This window comes from Tachyglossus aculeatus, unplaced genomic scaffold, assembly GCF_015852505.1.
Source record: "Tachyglossus aculeatus isolate mTacAcu1 unplaced genomic scaffold, mTacAcu1.pri scaffold_101_arrow_ctg1, whole genome shotgun sequence".
Taxonomy (NCBI): domain Eukaryota; kingdom Metazoa; phylum Chordata; class Mammalia; order Monotremata; family Tachyglossidae; genus Tachyglossus; species Tachyglossus aculeatus.
Genome location: NW_024044842.1, coordinates 1,770,891 through 1,793,173, shown reverse-complemented (window position 1 = coordinate 1,793,173; position 22,283 = coordinate 1,770,891). Strand labels below are relative to the sequence as shown.

Below are 22,283 nucleotides of genomic sequence, written 5' to 3'. Positions count from 1 at the left end.
GAGACGAAGAGAGAGAAGTGGGATCAGGGAGAGGGAGGAGAGAGACACGGGGGAGGGAGAGAGAGAGGGAGGGGAGACAGGGAGAGAGACAAAGAGAGGAGAGAGACAGAAGGGGAGAGACAGAGAGAGGAGGGACAAGGAGAGAGGAGAGAGACACAAGGGGAGGGAGAGAGGGGGGACAGGGAGAGAGACAAAGAGAAAGAGGGGGGGATAGGGCAGAGAGAGAGGAGAGACACAGAGTGGGAGGGAGAGATGGGGGGACAGGGAGAGAGACAAAGAGAGAGGGGGGATAAGGAAGAGAGAGAGGAGACAGACACAGAGGGGGAGGGAGAGACAAAGAGAGACAGAGAATGGGAGGGAGACAGTGACAGAGAGAAAGAGGGGAAGGAGAAAGACAGAGAGTGAAAGAGAGAGGGGAGAAGAGATAGGGAGAGACAGAGAAAGTCGGGGGGGAGACAGAGATTAAGAAAGGGGGGGAGGAGAGGGAGAGAGAAAGAGAGAGACAGACACCACCCCCGCCCCGACGTCACCTGGGCCCTCTGCCAGCCCAGGGCCGGGGGAGGGCCAGGGGAGGGCGGAAGGCGGCGTGGCTTAGCCAGCCAGCCATCAATCAATCAATCAATCTGTGGACTTTTTGATTTTTGGGGGGTTGGTATTTGTTAAGTGCTTACTACACGCCCTCAGGGGACCGGGCAGGAAGACAGTAAAGCAGACGATACACGGGGGGAACATTGTTTTTATGGGATCTGTCCAGGGCCTGAGTGTGCCGGGCACTGGACTGAGCGCCGGGGGAGGTACCGGCTCGTCGAGTTGGACACGGTCCCCGTTCCGTAGACGAGCGCTTTGCACGTAGTAAGCGCTCAATGGCCCGAGGCCCGGAGAAGTGACGCCGCTTGCCCGGGGTCACGGAGCGGACGAGCGGCGGGGCCGGGATTAGAACCCAGGTCCTTCTGACCCCCCTGGCCGGGCTCTACCCGCCCTGCAAAGTGAAGTGGCTTGCCCAAGCTCGCACGGCTGACAGGTGGCGGAGCCGGGATTCGAACCCATGACCTCTGGCTCCCAAGCTGAGCCACGCCGGGCTTGAGATGCCCGCTCCCTTCTGTTCCTACCGCACGCGGAGAAGCACGGGGGAGAACGCATCCCTACCCCACGCGGAGCAGCACAGCAGCGGGGCTCAGTGCAAAGAGCCCGGGCTTTGGAGTCGGAGGTCACGGGTTCAAATCCCGGCTCCTCCAACTGCCAGCTGTGTGACTTGGGGCAAGTCACTTCATAATAATACTAATAATAACGATGGCATCTTTTTATTAAGCGCCTACTATGTGCAGAGCACCGTTCTAAGCGCTGGGGAGGTCACAAGGGTGATCAGGTTGTCCCACATGGACCTCACGGCCTCAATCCCCATTTGACAGATGAGGGGACTGAGGCCCAGAGAAGTGACTTCATTCATTCATTCAATCGTACTTATTGAGCGCTTGCCGTGTGCGGAGCACTGTACTAAGCGCTTGGGAAGTACAAGTTGGCAACACAAAGAGACGGTCCCTACCCAACAGTGGGCTCACAGTCTAGCGGAAGTCACCCAGCTGACAGTTGGCGGAGCCGGGATTTGAACCCATGGCCTCCGGCTCCAAAGCCCGGGCTCTTTCCACCGAGCCACGCTGCTTCTCGACTTCACTTCCCTGGGCCTCAGTTCCCTCATCTGTCAAACGGGGATGGAGACTGGGAGCCCCCCGTGGGACAACCTGATCACCTTGGAACCTCCCCAGCGCTTAGAACGGCGCTTTGCACCTAGGAAGCGCTTAATAAATGCCATTATTATTATCCTGATTATTAGAACGGTGCTTTGCACATAGTAAGCGCTTAACGAATACCATCGTTATTATTATTATTACCTCATAGTAAGCGCTTAATAAATGCCATTATTATTATCATGATTATTAGAATGGTGCTTTGCACATAGTAAGCGCTTAACGAATACCATCGTTATTATTATTATTACCTCATAGTAAGCACTTAATAAATGCCATTATTATTATCCTGATTATTAGAACAGTGCTTTGCACATAGTAAGCGCTTAACGAATACCATTGTTATTATTATTATTATTACCTCATAGTAAGCACTTAATAAATGCCATTATTATTATCCTGGTTATTAGAACGGTGCTTTGCACATAGTAAGCGCTTAACGAATACCATCGTTATTATTATTACCTCATAGTAAGCGCTTAATAAATGCCATTATTATTATCATGATTATTAAAATGGTGCTTTGCACATAGTAAGCGCTTAACGAATACCATCGTTATTATTATTATTATTATTATTATTATTACCTCATAGTAAGCGCTTAATAAATGCCATTATTATTATCATGATTATTAGAACGGTGCTTTGCACATAGTAAGCGCTTAATGAATACCATCGTTATTATTATTATTATTATTATTGTTATTATTACCTCATAGTAAGCGCTTAATAAATGCCATTATTATTATCCTGATTATTAGAACGGTGCTTTGCACATAGTAAGCGCTTAACGAATACCATCGTTATTATTATTATTACCTCATAGTAAGCGCTTAATGAATGCCATTATTATTATCATGATTATTAGAATAGTGCTTTGCACATAGTAAGCGCTTAACCAATACCATTGTTATTATTATTATTATTATTATTATTATTATTACCACCTCATAGTAAGCACTTAATAAATGCCATTATTATTATCATGATTATTAGAATGGTGCTTTGCACATAGTAAGCGCTTAACGGATACCATCGTTATTATTATTATTATTATTACCTCATAGTAAGCACTTAATAAATGCCATTATTATTATCATGATTATTAGAACGGTGCTTTGACATAGTAAGCGCTTAACAAATACCATCGTTATTATTATTATTATTACCTCATAGTAAGCGCTTAATAAATGCCATTATTATTATCATGATTATTAGAACGGTGCTTTGCACATAGTAAGCGCTTATCGAATACCATCGCTATTATTATTATTATTACCTCATAGTAAGCACTTAATAAATGCCATTATTATTATCCTGATTATTAGAACGGTGCTTTGCACATAGTAAGCGCTTAACGAATACCATCGTTATTATTATTATTACCTCATAGTAAGCGCTTAATAAATGCCATTATTATTATCCTGATTATTAGAACGGTGCTTTGCACATAGTAAGCGCTTAACGAATACCATCGTTATTATTATTATTATTATTACCTCATAGTAAGGGCTTAATAAATGCCATTATTATTATCCTGGTTATTAGAACGGTGCTTTGCACATAGTAAGCGCTTAACGAATACCATCGTTATTATTATTATTACCTCATAGTAAGCGCTTAATAAATGCCATTATTATTATCATGATTATTAGAATGGTGCTTTGCACATAGTAAGCGCTTAACGAATACCATCGTTATTATTATTATTATTATTACCTCACAGTAAGCACTTAATAAATGCCATTATTATTATCATGATTATTAGAACGGTGCTTTGCACATAGTAAGCGCTAAACGAATACCATCGTTATTATTATTATTATTATTATTACCTCATAGTAAGCGCTTAATAAATGCCATTATTATTATCCTGATTATTAGAACGGTGCTTTGCACATAGTAAGCGCTTAACGAATACCATCGTTATTATTATTATTACCTCATAGTAAGCACTTAATAAATGCCATTATTATTATCATGATTATTAGAACGGTGCTTTGCACATAGTACGCGCTTGACGAATACCATCGTTATTATTATTGTTATTATTATTACCTCATAGTAAGCGCTTAATAAATGCCATTATTATTATCATGATTATTAGAACGGTGCTTTGCACATAGTAAGCGCTTAACGAATACCATCGTTATTATTATTATTATTATTATTATTATTACCTCATAGTAAGCGCTTAATAAATGCCATTATTATTATCCTGATTATTAGAACGGTGCTTTGCACATGGTAAGCGCTTAACGAATACCATCATTATTATTATTATTATTACCTCATAGTAAGTGCTTAATAAATGCCATTATTATTATCCTGATTATTAGAACGGTGCTTTGCACAGAGTAAGCGCTTAACGCTGGGAAGCAGCGTGGCTCAGTGGAAAGAGCACGGGCTTTGGAGTCAGAGGTCATGGGTTCGAATCCCGACTCTGCCGCATGTCTGCTGTGTGATCTTGGGCAAGTCACTTAACTTCTCTGGGCCTCAGTTACCTCATCTGTAAAATGGGGGTTAAGAATGTGAGCCCCACGTGGGACAACCTGTTTACCCTGCATCCTCCCCAGCGCTTAGAACAGTGCTTTGCACATAGTAAGCGCTTAGCAAATGCCAATTATTATTAACAAATATCATCATTATTATTATTATTATTATTATTATTATTATTACCTCACGTCACCAGTCTCCTTCTACACCCCAGCCCGCCCGCGTCGCTCTTCCAACGCCAACCTTCCTTCTCCTTGGGTTTCCATCTCGGCTACCTCGCCGCCGATCCCGGCCCGCCTCTGGTCCGGAACGCCCCCCCCCCCCCCCCAAATTCATTCGTTCAATGGTATTTACTGAGCGCTTACTGTGTGCAGAGCACTGTGCTAAGCGCTCGGGGAGTACAAGGTGGCAAATCCCACAGACGATGCCTCTCCCCTCCTTCAAAGCCTTACAGTAAGCGCTCAATAAATACGATTGAATGAATGAATGAATGAAGGAGGCCCACCTCCTCCAAGAAGCCCTCCCTGACCGAGCCCTCTCCTCGAGGGAGAAGAGAAGCGGCGTGGCTCAGCGGAAAGGGCCCGGGCTTTGGAGTCAGAGGTCGTGGGTTCAAATCCCGGCTCCGCCACTTGTCGGCTGGGTGACTTTGGGCAGGTCGCTTGGCTTCTCTGGGCCTCGGTGACCTCATCTGTCAACTGGGGATGAAGACTGTGAGCCCCCCGTGGGACAACCTGATCACCTTGGAACCTCCCCAGCGCTTAGAACAGTGCTTTGCACATAGTAAGCGCTTAATAAATGCCATCATTATTATTATTACTATAAATGCCACTATTATTTGCTCCCTTAAATCACCCCCACAGCTCTGAGGCCCCTTTCTCTAATTTGCTTATTTCTACTAACATCTCCCCTTTTAGACGGTAAGCTTCTGAAGGGCAGGGAACGTATCTACCACCTCTCCGTTCTATTATATTCTCCCACACGCTTAGCACAGCGCTCTGCGCACGGTAAGTGCTCAATAAACACAACTGGCGGATTGACTTTACGGGGCGAACCCCGTGTGGGGCAGGGACTGAGCCTGAGCGGATTCTTACATCTACCGTCTCTATATGTTGCCATCTCGTACTTCCCGAGCGCTTAGTACAGTGCTCTGCACACAGTAAGCGCTCAATAAATACGACTGAGTGAGTTTAGCACTCGGCGATTAGCCGGTCTGCTCCTTGCGGGCAGGGGTGAGGCCGCGTGGCTCGGTGGAAAGAGCCCGGGCTTTGGGGTCAGAGGTCATGGGTTCAAATCCCGGCTCCGCCAACTGTCAGCTGGGTGACTCTGGGCGAGTCACTTCACTTCTCTGGGCCTCAGTGACCTCATCTGGAAAATGGGGATTAAAACTGTATGAGCCCCACACGGGACAAGCTGATCACCTCGTAACCTCTCCAGCGCTCAGAAGAGTGCTTTGCACATAGTAGGCGCTTAATAAATGCTATCATTATTATTATTATTATTCTCTGGGCCTCAGTTCCCTCATCTGCAAAATGGGGATTAAGACTGTGACCCCCCGAGGGACAACCTGAACATCTCATAACCTCTCCAGCGCTCAGAAGAGTGCTTTGCACATAGTAAGTGCTTAATAAATGCTATCATTATTATTATTATTCTCTGGGCCTCAGTAACCTCATCTGCAAAATGGGGTTTAAGACTGTGAGCCCCCCGTGGGACAATCAGATCACCTCCTAACCTCTGCAGTGCTCAGAAGAGTGCTTTGCACATAGTAAGCGCTTAATAAATGCCGTCATCATTATTATTATTATTCTCTGGGCCTCAGTTCCCTCATCTGCAAAATGGGGACTAAGACTGTGAGCCCCCCGTGGGACAATCGGATCACCTTGTAACCTCTCCAGCGCTCAGAAAAGTGCTCGGCACATAGTAAGCGCTTAATAAATGCTATCATTATTATTATTATTATTCTCTGGGCCTCAGTTCCCTCATCTGCAAAATGGGGATTAAGACTGTGAGCCCCCCGGGGGACGATCGGATCACCTCCTAACCTCTCCAGCGCTCAGAAGAGTGCTCGGCACATAGTAAGCGCTTAATAAACGCCGTCATCATTATTATTATTATTCTCTGGGCCTCAGTTCCCTCATCTGCAAAATGGGGACTGAGACTGTGAGCCCCCCGTGGGACAATCGGATCACCTCCTAACCTCTCCAGCGCTTGGAACAGTGCTTTGCACATAGCAAGCGCTTAATAAACGCCATCATTATTAGTATTATTATCTCTTCCGTCCTCTCCGGAGGGCTTGGCACAGTGCTTGGCGCCCCGTAAGCGCGTGGTTGCTACTATTAGATTGTCAGTTTCTGGAGGGGTTGGAGGAGGATTGCATATGCCGCTAACCAGCGTCCTCTCCCAAGCCTTCTGCACACAGTAAGCGCTCGATAAATGTGAGCCCACTGTTGGGTAGGGACCGTCTCTATATGTTGCCAACTTGGACTTCCCAAGCGCTTAGTACAGCGCTCTGCACACAGTAAGCGCTCAATAAGTACGACTGAATGAATGATAAATACCACCGACTGACGGCGTCACCCTCTAGACCGTAAGTTCCCGACGGTCGGGGATCGCATCTACAGGCTCTGTTGGGTCGTACTCCCCACTAGCCGGGGCGCTCAGTACGGCGTCTTGCGCGCCGTGGGCGCTCGATAAATGCCACCGATTGATTGACGAGCGACGGAGAGCGGTGGGGAGGGCCGAATCGCAGGTTCTCACCGCTGCGGTGCAGGGGCTCCGGACCCCCCTGCCGGGGCCACGTCGGCTCCGGCTGGAAGCGAGGCGAGTCCAGCGCGGCCGCCGCTCCCTCCTCCGACAGCGGGTCCCGTCCGCGGGTACGCACCAGGACCTGGAGAAGCGGGACGGACGGGAAAAGGAAAAACGGAAGGGGGAATCAGCCGGAGGACCCGAGTTCTAGTCCCGCCACCACCGCCTGTCTGCTTTGGGACCGCGGATAGAGGCCCTGGGTTCCCAGAGAGGCAGCGGGGCTCAGTGGAGAGGGCACGGAGCCAGAGGTCACGGGTTCGAACCCCGGCTCCGCCAACTGTCAGCTGGGTGACTTGGGGCGAGTCACTTCACTTCTCCGGGCCTCAGTTCTCTCATCTGTCAAACGGGGACGAGGACTGGGAGCCCCCCGTAGGACAACCTCATCACCTCGTACCCTCCCTAGCGCTTAGGACGGGGCTTTGCACACGGTAAGTGCTTAATAAATGCCATCATCACCGTCCCAGATCTGCCCACCCGCCTGCTGTGAAAGCTTGGACAAGTCACTTCACCTGCGTCGTGCTTCGACGTGGGGATTCACACCCCGTTCTCCCTGCTACTTAGACCGCGAGCCCCTCGTTGGGAAGGGACCGCGTCCGGCCTGACACGGTGCTTAGCACACAGTGAGCGCTTAACGCCTTACGGGGAAAAATATGAGATCTTCCGCCGCCTCACTGGGGGTAAATTAACGGGAAGAGACACGATAAGCCAATGGAGGTGGAAGTGCTGTAATGGATGTCCGGAGGCAGCCGTTACTCGGTTCCTCCGGCATCCCGTTGCCTCGGAGACAGAAGGGGACTTCGAACAGTCCATCAACTGGTTCCTCCCCCCATCCCGCTGTCACGGAGACAGAACCCTAGGCCGGAGGGACCGTCGGTCTGACCCCCAGAAGGGTCCGACACCCGGTACGCCCGGCATCCCGTTGCCACGGAGACGGGACACTGGGACAGAACGGTCCCATCGGGGACGGCGACGCCGTTCGTCGTTCTCCCTCCCTCTTCTCACCGGCCGTCCCGTTCCATTAAACTCCCTCTGCAGATCCTCCACCACGGCCGCCGCCTCCTCGCCGCTCTCGGGGCGATGGAACCGCACCCAGGCCTGGATCTCCCCGGGCAGGATGCTGAGGAACTGGTCCAGGACCAAGAGGTCGAGGATCTGCTCCTTGGTGCGGCGGTCGGGCCTCAGCCACAGGCGGCACAGCTCCCGCAGCCGGCCCAGGGCGTCGTGGGGCCCCGACGCCTCCTCGTAGCGGAACCGGCGGAAGCGCTGGCTGAAGGTGTCGGGGCCGGGCTCCTCCCTCTGCGGGCTGCACTCCTTCTCCCACAGGGACTCGTCCTCCACCTTCACGATCTTCAGGTCCATGTGCTCGTGAGGGTCCAGGGCCGCTTCTGCCCGCGGCTCTGCCATCGTCCCCGCTGCGGGTCCCGGACCGCCCGCTGTCTCCTTCCGCCCTGGTGGGGGTCCGACCCCTGAGGAAGAGGAGGGGGACGCGTGTGGGGGACGGAGAGCGGTCGCCCCGAGGGAAGGTGGGGGGGAAGAGGCCGAGCCGGGGGCAGGGAGCGGGCGGCTCGGAGAACGGGGGCGAGGGCGGGAGCGGTTCCCAGAACCCACCGCGGCTGCTGCTCGGGGGTCCCCTCACGGCTCTGAGGGGGTGCCGGGGGGGGGGGGTCCCCTCAAGACTTTCAGGAAGTGAGGGGATGCCCTCACACTCTTTGAGGGGGGGTCCCCTCACAGCTCTGAGGGGGTGGGCTCCTCGCTGCTGGGGGGGAGGGGGATTCTGGGGGCACCCTCTCGGGTCTGAGGGGGTGCCCAGGGGCGGGGGGTCCCCTCAATACTTTCAGGAAGGTCTTGGGGGGATCTCCTCCCAGATCTGGAGGGAAGGGGAAAGGAGGATGCCCTCACACTCTTTGCGGAGGAGTCCCCTCACTGTTCTATGGGGTGGTTGAGGGTTTCCTCACGGTTTTGGGGAGGGGGCGGGGGGCGGTGTCTTCTCAGGGCTCTGAGAGGGGGGCTCTCAGGGGTCCGGATTGGTCCCCACAAAAGCTCTGAGGGGGGTCCTCTGGAGGGGCTGGGAACTGGTCCTGCGGGAGGGGGTCACGTGGAGGGTCTGAAGAATGGTCCTGTGGAGGAGGGGGGGGGGGGGCCCTGGAGGGGCTAAAGTCTGGTCCTGGGGGGGGTCCCCTGGAAGGCTGGTACTGGGGGGGGGGGTCTTGGGGAGATCCCCTGCAGGGCCTGAGGGCTAGTCCTGAGGAGGAGGGGATCCACTGGAGGGGCTGGTCCTGGGGGGGGCGGTCCTGGGGTGGGGGTGGGGGGGTCCACTGGAGCGTCTGGGGGCTGGTCCTGGGGGTGGTCTCCTGGAGGGTCTGTAGGCTGGTCTGGGGAGGGCGTGGGGTTCCCCTGGAGGGCTGGTCCTTGGGGGGAGTTATGGGGGGGATCCCCTGGAGGGCCTGGTCCTGGGCGGGTCTGGGGGAGTCCTGGGGTGGGGGGGCCCTAGAGGGTCTGGGGGCTGGTCCTGGGGGGGTCTTGAGGGGATCCCCTGAAGGGCCTAAGGCCTGAGCCTGAGGAGGAGGAGGGGATCCACTGGAGGGGCTGGGGGCTGGTCCTGGGGGGGGGCCTGGGGGAGGGGTCTCCTGGAGGGTCTAGACCTGGGGGGGTCTTGGGGGGATCCCCTGAAGGGCCTGAGGAGGAGGAGGAGGAGGGGATCCACTGGAGGGGCTGGGGGCTGGTCCTGGGGGGTCCCTGGGGGAGGGGATCTCCTGGAGGGTCTAGACCTGGGGGGGTCTTGGGGGGATCCCCTGAAGGGCCTGAGGAGGAGGAGGAGGGGATCCACTGGAGGGGCTGGGGGCTGGTCCTGGGGGGAGGGGCCCTGGGGGAGGGGGGGTCTTGGGGGGATCCCCTGAAGGGCCTGAGGAGGAGGAGGGGATCCACTGGAGGGCCTGGGGGGTTATGGGGGGGGTTATGGGGGGAGCCCCTGGAGGGCCTGGTCCTGGGGGGGGGGGGGGGGGGGGGGATCCCCTGAAGGGCCTGAGAACTGGTTCGGAGAAGGAGGGGATCCACTGGAGGATCCTGGGGGCTGGTCCTGTGGTGGGGGGCCCTGGGGGGTGTCCCCTGGAGGGCCTGGTCCTTGGGGGGGGGGGGTCCTCCTGGGGGGGGGGTTCTCTTGGAGGGATCCCCTGAAGGGCCTGAGGAGGAGGAGGGGATCCACTGGAGGGCCTGGGGGAGGTCCTGCGGAGGGGGGGGGGGGTGTTCCCCTGAAGGGCTGGTCCTGGGGGGGTCTTGGGGGGGTTATGGGGGGGAGCCCCTGGAGGGCCTGGTCCGGGGGGGGGGTTGGGGGGGGGATCCCCTGAAGGGCCTGAGGACTGCTTCGGAGGAGGAGGAGGAGGAGGAGGAGGGGATCCACTGGAGGGGCTGGGGGCTGGTCCTGGCGGGGGGGGGGCTCTGGGGGAGGGGGGGGGTCTTGGGGGAATCCCCTGAGGGGCCTGAGGAGGAGGAGGGGATCCACTGGAGGGTCTGGGGGAGGTCCTGGGGAGGGGGGTTTCCCCTGGAGGGCTGGTCCTGGGGGGGTCTTGGGGGGGTTATGGGGGGAGCCCCTGGAGGGCCTGGTCCGGGGGGGGGGGGGGATCCCCTGAAGGGCCTGAGGACTGCTTCGGAGGAGGAGGAGGAGGAGGGGATCCACTGGAGGAGCTGGTCGGGGGGTGTGTGTGTCCCGGGGGTGTTTCTCCGTTGGGGTCCCGGTGCGGCTCCCTCACCTCAGGCAGGCAGGCAGGCAGGCAGCCGTCGGCCCCGAACAATGGCCGGAAGTGGCCCCGACGGCGGCGGCGGCAGCGTCTCCCCTCAGCTCAGCCCGGCCCGACCCCCGGGCCCGGACGGCGGACGGCGCCGACCCCCCACACACACACTTCCGGGGACGCTCTAGGCTGCGGCGGGAGGACCCGAACACTCGCCTCCTCCTCCTCCTCCTCCTCCTCCTCCTCCTCCTCCCTCAGCGCGGCGGGGCGGGCGCTCCCGCCCCACGTCGGCCGAGGCCCCGCCCCCTGGACCGCTGATTGGCGGACGCTCTCCCGCCCTCCGCGCTCCCCGCCCGCTGATTGGCGGACGCCCTCCCGCCCTCCGCGGGCGCCCCTCCCCGCCCGCTGATTGGCGGAAGCCCTCCCGCCCGCCCCCGGCCGAGGGACCAATCAGAGAGCGGAAGCGCTCGGCTCTCGGTCCCCGCTCCTGAGCTAGAGGCGCTACCCCCCCCCCGTAATAACAATAATAATAAAATAATAATAATAGTTATTATTATTATTATCCCCCATCTTACCTCCTTCCCTTCCCCACAGCACCTGAATATATGTATATATGGTTGTACATATTTATTACTCTATTTATTTATTTATTTTACTTGTACATTTCTATCCTATTTATTTTATTTTGTTGGTATGTTTGGTTTTGTTCTCTGTCTCCCCCTTTTAGACTGTGAGCCCACTGTTGGGTAGGGACCGTCTCTATGTGTTGCCAATTTGTACTTCCCAAGCGCTTAGTACAGTGCTCTGCACATAGTAAGCGCTCAATAAATACGATTGATTGATTGATTGATTGATTATTATTAATGGAATTTGTTAGGCGCTTACTATGTGCCAAGCACTGTTCTAAACGCTGGGGTAGATACTAGGTCTTCAGGCTGTCCCTCGTGGGGCTCAGTCTTCATCCCCATTTTATAGATGAGGGAACTGAGGCCCAGAGAAGGGAAGTGACTTGCCCGCAGTCACACGGCTGACAATTGGCGGAGCCGGGATTTGAACCCATTGCAGAGGAGTTAATAATAATAATAATAATAATAATAATAATATTTGTTAAGCGCTTACTATGAGCCAAGCACTGTTCTAAGCGCTGGGGGGGGGGGGGGGATACAAGGTGATGAGGTTGTCCCACGGGCGGCTCCCAGTCTTCATCCCCATTTTCCAGACGAGGGAACTGAGGCCCAGAGAAGTGAAGTGACTTGCCCAAAGTCACACAGCTGACAATTGGCAGAGCCGGGACTTGAATAATAAAATGATAATAATAATAATGGCATCTATTAAGTGCTTACTATGCACAAAGCACTATATTCTAAGCGCTGGGGACGTTACCAGGTGATCAGGTTGTCCCACGTGGGGCTCCCAGTCTTCACCCCCATTTGACAGATGAGATCACTGAGGCCCAGAGAAGTGAAGCGACTTGGCCAAAGTCACACAGCTAACAAGGGGTGGAGTCAGGATTTGAACCCATGACCTCGGACTCCAAAGCCCGGCCTCTTTCCACTGAACCACGCGGCTTCTTCTGACAGAAGCCTAACACACGATCGTATTTATTCATTCAGTCGTTCATTCATTCAATCGTATTTATTGAGCGCTTCCTGTGTGCAGGGCACTGTACTAAGCGCTTGGGAAGTCCAAGTTGGCAACATCTAGAGACGGGCCCTCCCCACCGGTGGGCTCGCAGTCTAGAAGGGGGAGACAGACGACCAAACAAAACGTATTAACAAAATAAAATAAATAGAATAAATAGGTACAAATAAAATAAATAAATACAGTAATAAATCCGTACAAACATATATCCATATATACAGGTGCTGTGGGGAGGGGAAGGAGGTAAGACGTGGGGATGGGGAGGAGGAGGAGGGGGAGAGGAAGGAGGGGGCTCAAAGTGAGCACTTACTGTGTGCAGAGCACTGTACTGAGCTCTTCGGAGAGTATACTCTCCTTGCCCACAGGGAGCTTACACTCTAGAGCGGGAGACAGGCGTTAATATTTCTCTGTCTCCCCCTTTTAGACTGGGAGCCCACTGTTGGGTAGGGACTGTCTCTATATGTTGCCAATTTGTACTTCCCAAGCGCTTAGTACAGTGCTCTGCACACAGTAAGCGCTCAATAAATACGATTGATGATGATGATTGATAATATGAATTACGGATATGGACGTAAGTGCCGTGGGACTGAGGATGGGGTGAATAACTGTGAGCCCACTGTTGGGTAGGGACTGTCTCTATATGTTGCCAACTTGTGCTTCCCAAGCGCTTAGTACAGTGCTCTGCACACAGTAAGCGCTCAATAAATACGATTGATTGATTGATTGATTGATTGAATAAATGGAATACCACCAAATCCCGGCTCCACCACATGTCTGCTGTGTGACGTCGGGCAAGTCACTTCACTTCTCTGGCTCAGTGGAAAGAGCCCGGAGTCTGAGGTCATGGGTTCAAATCCCAACTTCGTCAGCTGGGTGACTTTGGGCAAGTCACTTCACTTCTCTGGGCCTCAGTTACCTCATCTGTAGAATGGGGATGAAGACTGTGAGCCCCCCGTGGGACAACCTCATCACCTTGTATCCTCCCCAGCGCTTAGAGCAGTGCTTTGCACATAGTAAGCGCTTAATAAATGCCATTATTATTACTATTATTATTATTATTATTATTCTCTGAGCCTCAGTGACCTCATCTGTCAAATGGGGATTAAGACTGTGAGCCCCCCATGGGACAACCTGATCACCTTGCCCAGCGCTTAGAACGGAGCTTTGCACATAGTAAGCGCTTAATAAAGGCCATCATTATTATTAAGTGGCGGAGGCAGAATTAGAACTCGGGTCCTTCCAGTAGGGAAGGAGGGAGCGGGTCGCTCTCCTGCTCAGTAATGAGGACTCCCAAGCTACTTGCTGGCGTCGTAGAGGGTTCTGGGTTTAAAGAATTAATATGCGGAAAATATCATCTTTTTTATTTCCCGACATGTGGGAAGCAAGGCAATTGGCGGAGCCGGGATTTGAACCCATTGCAGAGGAATTTAATATTATTATTAATAATAATAATAATAATAATGGTATTTGTTAAGCGCTTACTATGTGCCAAGCACTGTTGTAAGCGCTGGGGGAGATACAAGATAATCAGGTTGTCCCACATGGGGCTCACAGTCTTCATCCCCATTTTACAGATGAGGTCACTGAGGTCCAGAGAAGTGAAGTGACTTGCCCAAAGTCACGCAGCTGACAACTGGCGGAGCCGGGATTTGAACCCATTGCAGAGGAATTTAATAATAATAATAATAATAATAATAATAATAATGGTATTTGTTAAGCGCTTACTATGTGCCAAGCACTGTTCTAAGCGCTGGGGGAGATACAAGATAATCAGGTTGTCCCACATGGGGCTCACAGTCTTCATCCCCATTTTACAGAGGAGGGTTCGAGGCCCAGCTGGAGTGGATTGAGTTTTCAACGCTTAGAACAGTGCTTGGCACAAAGTAAGCGCTTAACAAATGCCATTATATTTGTAACATTACCATTTGCGTATCATATTTATATATAATATAGATTACATATAATTATTTATCAAATGTATAATATTACCATTATGACAATGCCGTTATATTACCAAATACCATCAACAAACAACAAATACCACTATTATCATTATTATTATTTTCCCCGGCCCGGTGGAGGACGACACGTGGACCAGTAGCAAGGCACAGAGAAGTTGAGTGACTCGCTCACGGTCGCACAGCAGACGAGTTGGGATAATGAGGACTCCCAAGCTACTTGCTGGCGTCGTAGAGGGTTCCGGTTTTAAAGAATTAATACGCGGAAAATATCATCATTTTTATTTCCCGACATGCGGGAAGCAAGGCACAGAGAAGTTGAGTGACTCAACCACGGTCACACAGCAGACAAGTTGGGATAATGAGGACTCCCAAGCTACTTGCTGGCGTCGTAGAGGGTTCCGGTTTTAAAGAATTAATACGCGGAAAATATCATCTTTTTTATTTCCCGACGTGTGGGAAGCAAGGCACAGAGAAGCTGAGTGACTCGCTCACGGTCACACAGCAGACAAGTTGGGATAATGAGGACTCCCAAGCTACTTGCTGGCGTCGTAGAGGGTTCCGGTTTTAAAGAATTAATACGCGGAAAATATCATCTTTTTTATTTCCCGACGTGTGGGAAGCAAGGCACAGAGAAGCTGAGTGACTCGCTCACGGTCACACAGCAGACAAGTTGGGATAATGAGGACTCCCAAGCTACTTGCTGGCGTCGTAGAGGGTTCCGGTTTTAAAGAATTAATACGCGGAAAATATCATCTTTTTTATTTCCCGACGTGTGGGAAGCAAGGCACAGAGAAGTTGAGTGACTCGCTCACGGTCACACAGCAGACAAGTTGGGACTAGAACCCTGTCCTTCTGACTTTCAGGCCTGTGCTCTATCCACTAGACCACGGCTTCCTCGAGGATTATTCAACCCAGATTTATTACTCTATTTATTTTACTTGTGCATATTTACTATTCTATTTATTTTGTTAATGATGTGCCTATAGCTATAATTCTATTTGTTCTGACGATTTTGACACCTGTCTATATGTTTTGCTGTCAGTCTCCCCCTTCTAGACCGTGAGCCCACTGTTGGTAGGGACCGTCTCTATATGTTGCCGACCTGTACTTCCCGAGCGCTTAGTACAGTGCTCTGCACGCAGTAAGCGCTCAATAAATACAATTGAAGGAATGAATCTTCCTCAGTAGCAGACGAAATGTCTTTCCTGGCTTATTTGGATCCATTTTTTCACCTCACCTGAGTAGGACAATCCTCCCCCGGCCCCCCAAAATCAAGGATCTGGGAAGTTTTCTCCTTCAGTATAAGAGATAGATAAATTTTATCTTCCTACTATTAATTCTTCAATCAATCAATCAAATTGAGTGCAGAGCACTGTACTAAGCGCTTGGGAAGTACAAGTTGGCAACATATAGAGACAGTCCCTACCCTTTAAAACTGGAACCCTTTCCGACGCCAGCAAGTAGCTTGGGAGTCCTCAAGCGACCCGCTCCCTCCTTCCCTATTGGAAATAATAGGTAAAGAAATAAAAAAGATGGAAAAGATAAAAAAAGATTAATAAAAAAAGAGAAGATTAGCAGAGGAAGGTTTCCATCCTTCGACCCCTGCGCCACTCGGCTTCCCGCCAAAATATGCTACTGCTACTGGTCCACGTGTCGTCCTCCACTGGCCCCGGGGAAAATAATAATAATGATAATGGTGGTATTTGTTATTTGTTGATGGTATTTGGTAATATAACGGCATTGTCATAATGGTAATCTTATACATTTGATAAATAATTATATGTAATAATTATTATATATGAATACGATACATAAATGGTAATGTTACAAATATAATGGCATTTGTTAAGCGCTTACTTTGTGCCAAGCACTGTTCTAAACGTTGAAAACTCAATCCACTCCAGCTGGGCCTCGAACCCTCCTCTGTAAAATGGGGATGAAGACTGTGAGCCCCATGTGGGACAACCTGATTATCTTGTATCTCCCCCAGCGCTTAGAACAGTGCTTGGCATATAGTAAGTGCTTAACAAATATCATTATTATTATTATTATTAAATTCCTCTGCAATGGGTTCAAATCCCGGCTCTTCCAATTGTCAGCTGTGTGACTTTGGGCAAGTCACTTCACTTCTCTGGGCCTCAGTTCCCTCATCTGGAAAATGGGGATGAAGACTGTGAGCCCCACGTGGGACAACCTGATTACCTTGTATCTCCCCCAGCGCTTAGAACAGTGCTTGGCACATAGTAAGTGCTTAACAAATACTATCATTATTATTATTATTATTATTATTATTATCTCCTCTGCAATGGGTTCAAATCCCAGCTCCGCCCATTGTCAACTGTGTGACTTTGGGCAAGTTACTTCGCTTCTCTGGGCCTCAGTTCCCTCATCTGGAAAATGGGGATGAGGACTGTGAGCCCCACGAGGGACAACCTGATTACCTTGTATCTCCCCCAGTGCTTAGAACAGTGCTTGGCACATAGTAAGCGCTTAACAAATACTATTATTATTATTATTATTAACTCCTCTGCATCGATCTTCTAAATGGCTCATGTTTGTGAACAAAAATGAAAAATTCTGCCCCCTCTGAGGCTCGAACTCAGGACCTTCAGATTATGAGACTGACGCGCTGCCTACTGCGCTAAGGAGGCTATGTACTAACCTCCCTCTTTACCCCTCTTGCACAGAACAACCTACCCCTGAAATTCATTCATTCATTCATTCAATCGTATTTATTGAGCGCTTACTGTGTGCAGAGCACTGTACTAAGCGCTTGGGAAGTACAAATTGGCAACATATAGAGACCCAACAGCGGGTTCACAGTCTAGAAATAGGCTCCGCTTTGTTTTAAAGACAGTGTAATGATGATGATATTTGATAAGCGCTTACTATGTGCCAAGCACTGTTCTAAGCGCTGGCCAGTGTAGTGTAGACGTGAGCGCATGACAAGTCTCTATATGTTGCCAACTTGTACTTCTCAAGCGCTTAGTACAGTGCTCTGCACACAGGAAGCGCTCAATAAATACGATTGAATGAATGAATGAATGAAGTCCCTGACTTTACAGAAGAGGTAACTGAGGCACAGAGAAGTGAAGTGACTTACCCAAGCGCACAAAACAGACAAGTGGCGGGGGCGGGATTAATAATAATAATAATGATATTTGTTAAGCGCTTACTAGGTGCCAAGCACTGTTCTAAGCGCTGGGGTGGATACAAGGTCATCAGGTTGTCCCACGTGGGGCTCCCGGTCTTCATCCCCATTTTCCAGATGAGGGAACTGAGGCCCAGAGAAGTGAAGTGACTTGCCCAAAGTCACACAGCTGACAAGTGGCGGAGTCGGGATTAGAACCCATGACCTCTGACTCCCAAACCCGGCCTCTTTCCACGTAGGCACGATCCATACATTGGAACCAGAATATTTCGGAAGGCCCCCAAAAAATAATAAATAAAGACACTGTATCAGTCCTCTTTCTCAGCCGTGGGAGGCTGGATTACACTGGAACCAGAATATTTCAGAAGGGCCCAAAAATAATAAATAAAGACGCTATGTCACTCCTCTTTTTCATTCAATCGTATTTATTGAGCACTTACTGTGTGCAGAGCACTGTACTAAGTGCTTAAGCGCTTACCATTCTTCTTCTTATTATTATTAACTCCTCTGCAATGGGTTCAAATCCCGGCTCTTTGTCAGCCGTTGGAGACTGGATTACATTGGAACCAGAATATTTCGGAAGGCCCAAAAAAATAATAAATAAAGACACTGTGTCACTCCTCTTTCTCAGCCGTTGTAGACTGGATTACAGTGGAACCAGAATATTTCAGAAGCCCCCCAAAAATAATAAATAAAGACATTGTGTCACTCCTCTTTCTCAGCCGTTGGAGACTGGATTACATTGGAACCAGAATATAACGGGTAAGGAGGATTGGGTCTTCGCTTTAAGTCCATCAACCACCCTCAGGAAGCACGGATGAGACGAAAAATGAAAGGCCCCGGCTGGGATTTGAACCCAGGATCCTCAGGAAGCACGGATGAGCCAAAAAATGAAAGGCCCCGCCGGGATTTGAACACAAGATCTCCTGTTTATTAGGCAGACACTTCAACCATCTAAGCCACAGTGCCACATGCTTGTCCCCTATCTTCTCTCCAAGTGATATGAAGCCACTGATACTAGAAGGGAGGTGAGGAAAAGCGAAGAGCGGATCCCTGTTCCTGCTGTGATCCCTAGCCCATGGAGAAGCTCCTGCTAAGGAAGAATCCCGGACCATGAGGATATTCAGGGATCTTGGCTCGGGATAGGGATAATTTGATCATCATTGTCAGAAGGACTGTCCACCGGCCACTATGGGAAAACTCTGACCCAACCCGCTGGAAATAAGCAGCAAAAATCAAAAATGGTCAGTGGGCTCTTCAAATATGTGCCCCGGTGGCCTAAAGGATAAGGCACTGGCCTCCTAAGCCAGGGATTGTGGGTTCGAGTCCCACCCGGGGTGGAGTGGCTTTCCTTTTAAAACTGGAAGATTCTGAAAGAAATAAAAGTATGAGCCATAGAACCGATGGTAGAACTGCTCTTAAAACTGGAAGATTCTGAAATACATAAAAGTATGAGCTGCAGAGCCGATAATAATAATACTACTAATAATAAAGGCAATTGGTAGAACTGCTTTTAAAACTGGAAGATTCTCAAAGAAATAAAAGTATGAGCCATAGAACCGATGGTAGAACTGCTCTTAAAACTGGAAGATTCTGAAATACATAAAAGTATGAGCCATAGAGCCGATGGTATAACTGCTCTTAAAACTGGAAGATTCTGAAAGAAATAAAAGTATGAGCAACAGAGCCAATGGTAGAATTGCTTCTAAAACTGGAAGATTCTGAAATAAATAAAAGTATGAGCTGCAGAGCCGATAATAATAATAATAATAATAATAATAATAATAATAATAATAATAATGGCAATTGGTAGAACTGCTTTTAAAACTGGAAGATTCCGAAAGAAATAAAAGTATGAGCCACAGAGCCGATGGTAGACTTGCTTTTAAAACTGGAAGATTCTGAAATACATAAAAGTATGAGCAACAGAGCCGATGGTAGAATTGCTTCTAAAACTGGAAGATTCTGAAATAAATAAAAGTATGAGCTGCAGAGCCGATAATACTAATAATAATACTAATAATAATAATGGCAATTGGTAGAACTGCTTTTAAAACTGGAAGATTCTCAAAGAAATAAAAGTATGAGCCATAGAACCGATGGTAGAACTGCTCTTAAAACTGGAAGATTCTGAAATACATAAAAGTATGAGCCATAGAGCCGATGGTATAACTGCTCTTAAAACTGGAAGATTCTGAAAGAAATAAAAGCATGAGCAACAGAGCCAATGGTAGAATTGCTTCTAAAACTGGAAGATTCTGAAATAAATAAAAGTATGAGCTGCAGAGCCGATAATAATAATAATAATAATAATGGCAATTGGTAGAACTGCTTTTAAAACTGGAAGATTCCGAAAGAAATAAAAGTATGAGCCACAGAGCCGATGGTAGACTTGCTTTTAAAACTGGAAGATTCTGAAATACATAAAAGTGTGAGCAACAGAGCCAATGGTAGAATTGCTTTTAGAACTTGGAGATTCTGAAAGAAATAAAAGTATGAGCAACAGAGCCGATGGTAGAATTATTTTTAAAAATGGAAGATTCTGAAAGAAATAAAAGTATGAGCCACAGAGCCGATGGTTGAATTGCTTTTAAAACTGGAAGATTCTGAAAGAAATAAAAGTATGAGCCACAAAGCTGATGGTAGAATTGCTTTTAAAACTGGAAGATTCTGAAAGAAATAAAAGTATGCGCCACAGAGCTGATGGTAGAATTATTTTTAAAGATGGAAGATTCTGAAAGAAATAAAAGTATGAGCCACAGAGCCGATGGTCGAATTGCTTTTAAAACTGGAAGATTCTGAAAGAAATAAAAGTATGAGCCACAGAACCGATGGTAGAATTATTTTTAAAACTGGAAGATTCTGAAAGACATAGAAGTGTGAGCCACAGAGTCGATGGCAGAATTGCTTTTAAAACTGGAAGATTCTGAAAGAAATAAAAGTATGAGCCACAGAGCCGATGGTAGAATTATTTTTAAAACTGGAAGATTCTGAAAGAAATAAAAGTATGAGCCACAGAGCTGACGGTAGAATTGCTTTTAAAACTGGCAAATTCTGAAAGAAATAAGAGTATGAGACACAGAGCCGATAATAATAATAATAATAATAATAGCATTTGGTAGAGCTGCTTTTAAAACTGGAAGATTCTGAAATAAATAAAAGCATGAGCCATAGAGCCGATGGTAGAACTGCTTTTAAAACTGGAAGCTTCTGAAAGAAATAAAAGTATGTGCCACAGAGCCGATGGTAGAACTGCTTTTAAAACTGGAAGATTCTGAAAGAAATAAAAGTATGAGCTACAGAGTCGATGGTAGAATTATTTTTAAAACTGGAAGATTCTGAAAGAAATAAAAGTATGAGCCACAGATTCGATGGTAGAATTATTTTTAAAACTGGAAGATTCTGAAAGACATAGAAGTGTGAGCCACAGAGCCGATGGCAGAATTGCTTTTAAAACTGGAAGATTCTGAAAGAAATAAAAGTATGAGCCACAGAGTCAATGATAGAATTATTTTTAAAACTGGAAGATTCTGAAAGAAGTAAAAGTATGAGCCACAGAGTCAACGGTAGAATTATTTTTAAAACTGGAAGATTCTGAAAGAAATAAAAGTATGAGCCACAGAGCCGATGTAGAATTATTTTTAAAACTGGAAGATTCTGAAAGAAATAAAAGTATGAACCACAGAGCCGATAATAATAATGATACTACTACTACTATTACTACTACTAATAATAATAATGGCATTTGGTAGAACTTCTTTTGAAACTGGAAGATTCTGAAAGAAATAAAAGTATGAGCCACAGAGCTGATGGTAGAACTGCTTTTAAAAGTGGAAGATTCTGAAAGAAATAAAAGTATGAGCCACAAAGCTGATGGTAGAATTGCTTTTAAAACTGGAAGATTCTGAAAGAAATAAAAGTATGAGCCACAGAGCCGATGATAGGGATTACTTATAAATCTGTTAACGTTGCCTCTTGTTTTGATGGAGACGGGAAGGCTTCCTGGAGGCCGTGGGCTTTTAGGATTATTTTGATGATGGAGAGAGTTATGCCGTGGCGGATCAGTCTATCAAATTTATTCATTGAATCGAATTTATTGAGCGCTCACTGTGTGCAAAGCACTGCACTAGGCGCTTGGGAGAGGACAATATAACAATAAGCAGACACATTCCCTGTCTGTTGTATCGTAATAATAATAATAATGGTAAAGCAGCGTGGCTTAATCAATCAATCAATCAATCAATCGTATTTATTGAGCGCTTACTGTGTGCAGAGCACTGTACTAAGCGCTTGGGAAGTACAAGTTGGCAACATATAGAGACAGTCCCTACCCAACAGTGGGCTCACAGTCTAAAATGGAAATGGAAAGAACTCGGGTTTGGGAGTCAGAGGTCGTGGGTTCTAATCCCGGCTCCGCCACTTGTCTGCTGTGTGACCTTGGGCAAATCACTTCACTTCTCTCTGCCTCAGTTACCTCATCTGTAAAATGGGGATTAAAAGTGTGAGCCCTACGTGGGACAACCTCCTGATTACCCAGTATCTCCCCCGGCGCTTAAAACAGTGCTTAACAAGTATCATTATTATCATTATTAAGCGCTTACTATGTGCCAAACAAGTGCCTAAGAAATACCATAATTATTATTATTAATAAGCTCTATGTGCCAAGCACTGTTCTAAACTCTTATTCCCCTTTCCCTCCTGCTCCCCCCTCTTTCTTGCGTATTCTTGGGGTCGCCCCCACACTTTCTATATAGCTATA

General features: G+C 48.5%; 1 protein-coding gene and 2 non-coding genes across 3 annotated transcripts in view; 1 reads left to right on the top strand and 2 right to left on the bottom strand.

Annotated features, from left to right (window-relative positions):
* LOC119922236 (endothelial zinc finger protein induced by tumor necrosis factor alpha-like) overlaps positions 1 to 10,836 on the bottom strand; it is a 30,175-nt gene extending 19,339 nt beyond the window's left edge. The window contains exons 1-3 of the mRNA XM_038742197.1: positions 10,793 to 10,836; positions 8,049 to 8,512; positions 6,999 to 7,128 (exon numbers count right to left, since the gene is read on the bottom strand). Of these exons, the coding sequence (XP_038598125.1) occupies positions 6,999 to 7,128; positions 8,049 to 8,450 (532 nt within the window). The 5' untranslated portion in view covers positions 8,451 to 8,512; positions 10,793 to 10,836. The remainder of the gene's footprint in view (positions 1 to 6,998; positions 7,129 to 8,048; positions 8,513 to 10,792) is intronic.
* A 6,115-nt stretch (positions 10,837 to 16,951) lies between these two features.
* On the bottom strand, positions 16,952 to 17,024 carry TRNAM-CAU. The gene has a single exon. It is a non-coding gene; the product is annotated as a tRNA-Met (tRNA).
* A 1,767-nt stretch (positions 17,025 to 18,791) lies between these two features.
* Positions 18,792 to 18,864, top strand: TRNAR-CCU. Its single transcript has one exon. It is a non-coding gene; the product is annotated as a tRNA-Arg (tRNA).
* The last annotated feature ends 3,419 nt before the right edge of the window (positions 18,865 to 22,283 follow it).